The sequence below is a fragment of the Bombus impatiens genome, unplaced genomic scaffold (genome assembly GCF_000188095.3).
Source record: "Bombus impatiens unplaced genomic scaffold, BIMP_2.2 scf_0640, whole genome shotgun sequence".
NCBI classification, from domain to species: domain Eukaryota; kingdom Metazoa; phylum Arthropoda; class Insecta; order Hymenoptera; family Apidae; genus Bombus; species Bombus impatiens.
The window spans coordinates 903,377-910,669 of NT_177059.1; the positions used below are offsets into that span (position 1 = coordinate 903,377).

Consider the following 7,293-nt stretch of genomic DNA (forward strand, 5'->3'; position numbering starts at 1 on the left):
CTTACAACGTAGACGATTTGTCGAGTGTAATATCAAAATTTTTTTAAAAATCAAAGAACGATTAAACATTGCTCGATACAATGCCGGATATTTTGCATCTCTATGAAAATTTATTTGAGAAAAGTAGCTCCTTTTTAAAAAAATGTTTAGTTTCATTAAAAAAATTGAAAAAATTGATAGTTTCATTATGACAAAATGACGCAAGTTAATAACTAGGAAATACCTGTTACTAAGAAATTAGTGTTATTATCGTAATAATAAGGTAATAATTACATTAATCGATATAAAAATTGGTAATTACGCTCGTACATTGTATACTTGAAAAATCCGGCAAAACCTAAATCCAAGTTTCCAGCGCTAAAACTATTTTTAGAATATCGATCGCACGGCCATGTTGAGCACATGGAGTGACCTCTGACTGGGTACTTTTATACAAAAGCACCGCATACTTTTTTCACCAGAAACTGACATTGAGTAGCAACTTTCGACCAGCGCATTGTACAATAAAACCGATTGTCCTCTATCTATCGAACTAAATTTTCAAAACCATGTGCAAAATTCTTACATATCGCCCCCTTGCTACAAAAGTGACACAACTCGAAGATTAGACATATCTTTGAACCGTTACCGTAAAATGTTCTATAAGATAAGAAGAAAGTTTGAAGTGCTTCGAGTAGAACAAAAACGCAATACGTAAAAATAGAACAAAAATTGATATTATTTCACGAACATTCTTATGCCCGATAGGAGAGAAATGAAAGTTCGAAGCTAAATTTTATTAATAAGACGTGTAATATCTTATTACGTTCAAAGACATGTTTTTTAATTATCGTATAATTTTTGTAGAAAAGCTGCGTTATGTATGAAAAGTACCCTTGGTAATACAGTATCTAGTTTACAGTTTACCTCGTGAAACTTAGATCTCTGTAAATCGTAGTCCCATTGCCGACGTCGTATCAACGTGACGTTACGAGATACGCTGTAACGATAAGATGCGATATAAATTCGTTTAAGAAGACGAAACGTTTTCTCGAAAATTCTGTTACGTTTGATGCATGATCCCTAATTCTTCAATCAGTGTCACGTGTCGCTTTTAACGTTTCAGGGTGACTTATTCGGGGGACTGAACAGCGGTCTACAAGACGGCTTACTTTCAAGGGCGGAAGCTTTGGCGGCGGATTTGGGAAAACACAACGCGGGCACCCCAATGCCTTTGAAGCACGACCCTGTTTCCGTCTATCATCATGGAACCCACATGCCAACCCCCCATCCAAATAACCGGCCACATCATCAGGTACATTCACACCTCTTTGTGAGTCTGCATTTTTCGCAATACTATACTCGTACCGATCGTTTTTCTTTCAAAATATTAGTTTCGTTGACAAAAGTATGCATTCTCGTTTATTTTCTTATCAACGTTATTATACGATTACGTTCTCGTTATTCTGAATGGTTTGTTGCTATTTCAATACATCGTGTACCTATGTATATGAAAATACGTATGTACAGTCGGTTACAAAAATATTGGAACATCGGTATAATTTTGTCTCTTGAGCTTTATATTTGTAATACGTACGCAATTACTATTTACAAAAATGTATCGAACTGTGTTAGCATATCGACTGTATATCGACCACTTTGATTTGTTGATCGCGCTATCGTTCGTTATTGATTTATCGTTATTGATTTGAGGTTTGAAGTTTAATTCGTTTTCGAGCGTTAATCTCTTATATTTTGTAAACGAACACTATTATTTTTTAAGGATTTAAGATACTTAAGAAAGAACGTAATAACCTATTCCGTGGAACAATTAATTATTTATGATATTTAAGTCAACGCTGAGGCGTGAGAGCTTCTGCCGTTTTCAAGTACGAAGAATTAACATACCTATATCGTATCCGATATGATAACGCACGCTTATAGCGTTAAAGTACAACATTGTAATTTCTATTTACCGTGTTGTACGATAGACTCGTTCTACTCTCCAAATTTCTTATAGTATTTTTACGTAGTAACATTGTAGTAAATTTTATGTATTAAAATAAAAGTGTTGCTAAGTGTTTATAAAAGAGAAAGTAACACCTGATAATAGCAGAGGTATCGGATATCGAGTATAAAAGAACGAATGTCTCTATGTCATTTTCCGAAAGATGACGTAGATACCTACGTAAATAAATATCAGAGAAAAAAAGAAGTTATGGTGTATAATTTCATTTATTACTATCGTTCCTGTCAATAATAATCGCTAATTTTTCTCCTTCTTAACGATAATCTTATTAACGCTTGGCTTTTCTTGATCGGAAATATTTTTCGTATTACGTATTATAATTCGATAAAGACGACGATAAAACGGAGTAAAGTCTGTAGTTACATCCAGACTGGAACGAATTACGAAACGGACTAATTGTATATCGTACGTGGCCTCAGAGGCACGATAATTTGTTAAAACTTAATGTTGTTACCAATGACGAAGTTTATCGGTGAAACAATTATCGTAATGAAGTGTACCGAAACAATAACGTCGACATGCAAAATTCATCGTTTGAGTACGATTATAAAATGCAACGAGTTTCGAGGACGGCTTAAAACCACCGACAATAATTAATTACGCGTAGCAATTAATTGCGATTTATAATTAATCCGACAATTAAAAAATTCAGCCCTACCGATTTTTTATTAACATCTTTCACGATACGAGCAACAGTTTTCATTCCGATACTTTAATCATTGATATTTCCCATAATCCGATACGCGTGAGCAATTGTACACCTTCGAATGTACGATTTTAACGTTTGTTATCGTGAACTATGATCTATAAAATATATATTTTCCGCGTGAAACGATCGCTAAACGCTAAATTTTTCATACGCTAGCAGATAGAATAGTATCAGAGTATAGATATAATATAATTCATGGAAAATACCTGGAAAATCAGCCCTTTGACGTTAACATTTTTTTCTATTCTTATCGGTAAATAAGAGTAAACAATAAAAATATACGCGACGATAAAACGTCAATTCCCCGTGATATTCAGAATGAAAGATTTAACTAAGCGAGATCCACAAAGATACAAACCCGTATGTTGTACTACACCTATACCTATTGTTTGTAAAATTATAAATAAAAAATTAATCGCTTAGAGAGACAGACGCGCAAAAGTGTTACGAACGTGGCATTAATTCAATTACAATTTGCTCCGTGTCGTTCCGGGGTTTTTATGCTAATACAAGCAATCTGAGGCCGATGAGCGGATGATAGCATGGCAGTAGGGTGAATCAAGCAATGTTCAGCGACCCGGAATGATCTTCTCGAGTTTAGGGGCGTTGCTCGTACGTTATCTCGCCATTGGGACGATTCGTAACACGCTGGGCGTAACGCAATCAATTTTGACAGAATTTCCTTTTCATGTTACCAATCCCACATCGGGTACGCTGCCGAAATTCCAGTGCGTAAGAAACGTGTTTATCTATGTAACTACTACATAAGCGATTATCTCATTCTCAATGTCTCGATCATTGCCATGATATACGTAATTTCGAGATACGGCAACTCAACGGCCACAATGTATCTATTACACGACGGTCAGTATTCTCGCGATTTCCCTTGTAGCGAGTAAAATCGACCGTATTTCGCGAATTTGAGATTAAAAAAATAAAGTCAGAGAATTTTTTAACGATATCCAAAAACGATAATGACGCTGATATATGTATATATGTATGTTGTTATGAGTTACTCAAAGATGTATGAAGTAGGTGTAGTACGATTAAAACACGCATACGTTTTATCTGCTTTTATTTATGCATCGTTTTCCAAATGCGTTTTCCAAATGCAAATGCATATTAAAGCTGAAAAATATATTCGATCGCAATATTGTTATATTCGTAATCTATCCATTATCCGAATGAAATATTTCTGTAAAAACGTTACCGATTAACGTATTCCTGATCGGAATAATACATTTTTATAACAGCTTCCATAGAGTTCTCTATCTCGTTGCTTATGCTTTTGCGTTAAAATCTTCCAAAGGCTTTATCTACGCGTTAGAAATATCTTACGCGTACACCCGCGTATCCTACGCGATACGTTTCGGCGATTATTAATAAAAATATTGCTTCGGCAAACCTAGCCTTGGTTTCGCGTTAAACAAATATTATAGATGTAAAGATATTTATCGTTCGTATAAAATCAATCGAAGAAATGGTTAAACGCAGCCTGGCATAACGAAACAGAAAATAAGAATAATTCAGTTGTTCAAAGACTCGTCCCGACAAGTGGTCGATAAATAAACGGATAAATTGATAAATTCGATAAAAAAAGCATTATTTTATTCAAAAACATTACGCGGAAGAAGGTCGTTGTACAACGTTGGCAAACTGATCGAAGGTGGATCAACCGTAACGGCGAACGCGAGAGAGTATTCGTTTCATCGACCCGCTGGAAATCGGCTGACTATTATTAGTCGCTAGAATATTCGTTGACCATGAAGTGGGTGTATAGATCGGAGATCTGGCTTCCCGCAGTGCGGTGGCACGACGAGCGAACGACGAGCCCCGTTCTCCCGCTTACAGCTCTTTCTCTCTGTCCCATTCTCCCAGCCGCGAATCTCCCATACAGATGGTCAAACGGCAAGTGTCCCATAAAGTCTGTTTTTATACGCGAGGTTGACGAATTCAATAACGGTAGTGTTGCTGCAGGCTTGCCTAACGCGCAACGTATTACGTTCACGAACGCATGTAACGAGTTTTGTGTCATTGGCACAAGCTTTGGGGAGCGAATCGAGTCAAAGGGAAAAGAGCAAGGGGAAAGAACGGTGACGAGCGATAGGCCGTACAACGTAGATACAACGGAGCAAGGGTAAAGAAGAGAAAAACAGGGGCACGTAATCGAGAGAGGAGGAACGAGAGAGTCGGCTAACCCTACCGCCGTGTCGCGTCGCGTCGTGTCAGCATAATGATGAAATATTGCGCGGGTCTCTAGGGCCCTACCATATACACCCCTGGGCTAGTCCTTCGCTCACTCCATATTTGCAACTATCCTCTTCCAACGTGCTTTCCTTCTCGCTCTTTCGCGCCGCCACCCGCAAGCCCCTGCATTTCTGATGTAACTATGCTATTCCAGAGCACCCCTGGACCGAAACCGTGCCATCCAGTTAGCTCGCTACGCTGCATATTCTCGTGAGAATAAACGTTGCGTACACACGAACGCGCGATCCTACTCCTACGCATACGCGTCACGCCCTGTGTACGACGTTACGCAAACGTCCCGTAGGCGTAGGCGCATGTTCCTGCGAGCACCAATCGCGACCACACTCGCCGCATTTTTTGCCGATTTATACGCGGACCTTCCGCTTTTACGACCTTTCCCCTATATCTTTGCGGTCCTAGGATTCTAAAACAGTACCAAGTCATCGAGTGGGGTTTCTACGTTCTGGTGTCGCGTTTGTTTTCTCAATATCCAGAAATTCTGATATAGCAGCGTGCTTGGCTTTTTTCCAAACTTTCTCCGGTTAGAAGATATTTTTACGTATCGAAACGACATAAAAATCCAGACATTAACAAAGACGTAGATACGAATAAAAAGCGACTAAATGGAAGCCAAAATATACGCGTCGGATGACGCGCGTATCGATCTTCCACGATTTCAATCTTTCTTGACTCCCGATCGGCCTCGATCCTCGGTCCTCTCGTCAGAGGATTCGTCGGCGTCACCATCCCTCTCCATTGCCTGACCAAATCCCGCTACAAAACTCTTATCGTTTTCCACGTGTCACGGAGCGTCGTGACGCCGAATCGTCGTGCACACGAGCCTCGACAGCGAGCGTCGGAGAGTATGGGGCCTTTTGTCGGCATCCCGACGAATTACGACATCCGCGACTCTTAGAAACCCGATAGTCCCTAAAAGTCACTCGGAGTAGCTAAAGCTACTCGAGCCTAAATCCTGATGACACATTTACGATTTCTGCTATCGGCGATACGATACTCCTGGGAATGAATGGATACCGCGCGATACGTCGACCTGTGACAGGTGCATCTCCTCCGCAGAGGAGTCGACGTTAACGCGTACGTATTAACGTACGTGTTCATCGGTTTAACGAAAATATCGGGATACGTAGCTTTGAGAAAACAACGAACACAAGCAGTACCTGACGCGGCGTCACTTTCTACGGGGAAAAAATACGAAGGGAGCTCATAAATAATTTGTAAGGGGTCGCGCACACTGCGCTCGCGACGACGCGACGCGACGACCACGGCACGTGCTGCATAATTGTGCGTGCTAGTTTGTACACGTTCTCTCTTCATCTCCGTGTCCTCGTCCCCTTCCATCCCTCGTAGCCCCCGTTGGTTTCATTCATTCTTTCCTTTTAACAATGTTAATTGGTAGAATCGCGTAACCACGTTACCGTACAATTTCCGCTCAAAGATCTTGATTTTTAAACAGCTGTGGTCGTGCCGCCCTCTCGCGCTCGAAATATTTTACGAGCCCAGTTCGATTCATTTTTCACAACTGCTGGTTTAAGTTACGTTGTTACGATTATTGATTTTGCGTGATTACGAAATTTGTACGCCTATAAAAGAAAGCTTGGAATATTTTATCGCGTGGCTGCTAGTAATTAGAACACGATTCTTTCATCCTTGAACGTTTCACTTTTGTTAACGAACGTTGTAAAATAATGTAAATACGTACAAGATACTCCTTTAGTTTTATACAGGTATAACGAGATTTTATACCGAACGTTGGACAAATTGTTAGTTCGTATCACGGTGTATTTGTTGCAAATATTTCGCAGTAATATCCGACCGTTACCGTTAACCGATACGTTTTCCAACTATTCGCTTGATTTCTTGTTTCTGTTGCACAACGGTAAAGCATATCACAGTGGAATTATACATACTTAAAATTCTCATTATTCGATGTTCGGTGTACCACGCGTCGATCTCGTTTTGCAAAATATCCGATCAGAAAGCAAGAAGCGTACGTGACGTATCAACTTAACCTACGCCACGCTTTACGAGTAAAAAATACGCAAATTATATTTTACAGATGAGCCATCCGGGAATGGAGAGTCTGGACATGCTGGATCCAGCAAACTCGATGACCACATTGACGCCAATGTCAGAGAACACCGGCGGTGGACCAGGTCATCATGCTGGAATTCACGGTCCCTCGGTTTACGGGGGGATGAACGGAATGATGGGCCATCATCATCATCACGGAAATTTGGGCGGCGGCGGAGGTAGCGTACCACATCCGGCTCATCATCACCCAGCGATGGCGGCGGCAGCAGCAGCAGCC

General features: G+C 40.2%; 1 protein-coding gene across 1 annotated transcript in view; it reads left to right on the forward strand.

The window, feature by feature from the left end:
• The window catches only part of LOC100748782 (inhibitory POU protein), a 58,592-nt gene that overhangs the window by 46,774 nt on the left and 4,525 nt on the right, over positions 1-7,293 (forward strand). Inside the window, exons 4-5 of the mRNA XM_033322498.1 lie at positions 1,106-1,294; positions 7,042-7,291. Of these exons, the coding sequence (XP_033178389.1) occupies positions 1,106-1,294; positions 7,042-7,291 (439 nt within the window). The remainder of the gene's footprint in view (positions 1-1,105; positions 1,295-7,041; positions 7,292-7,293) is intronic.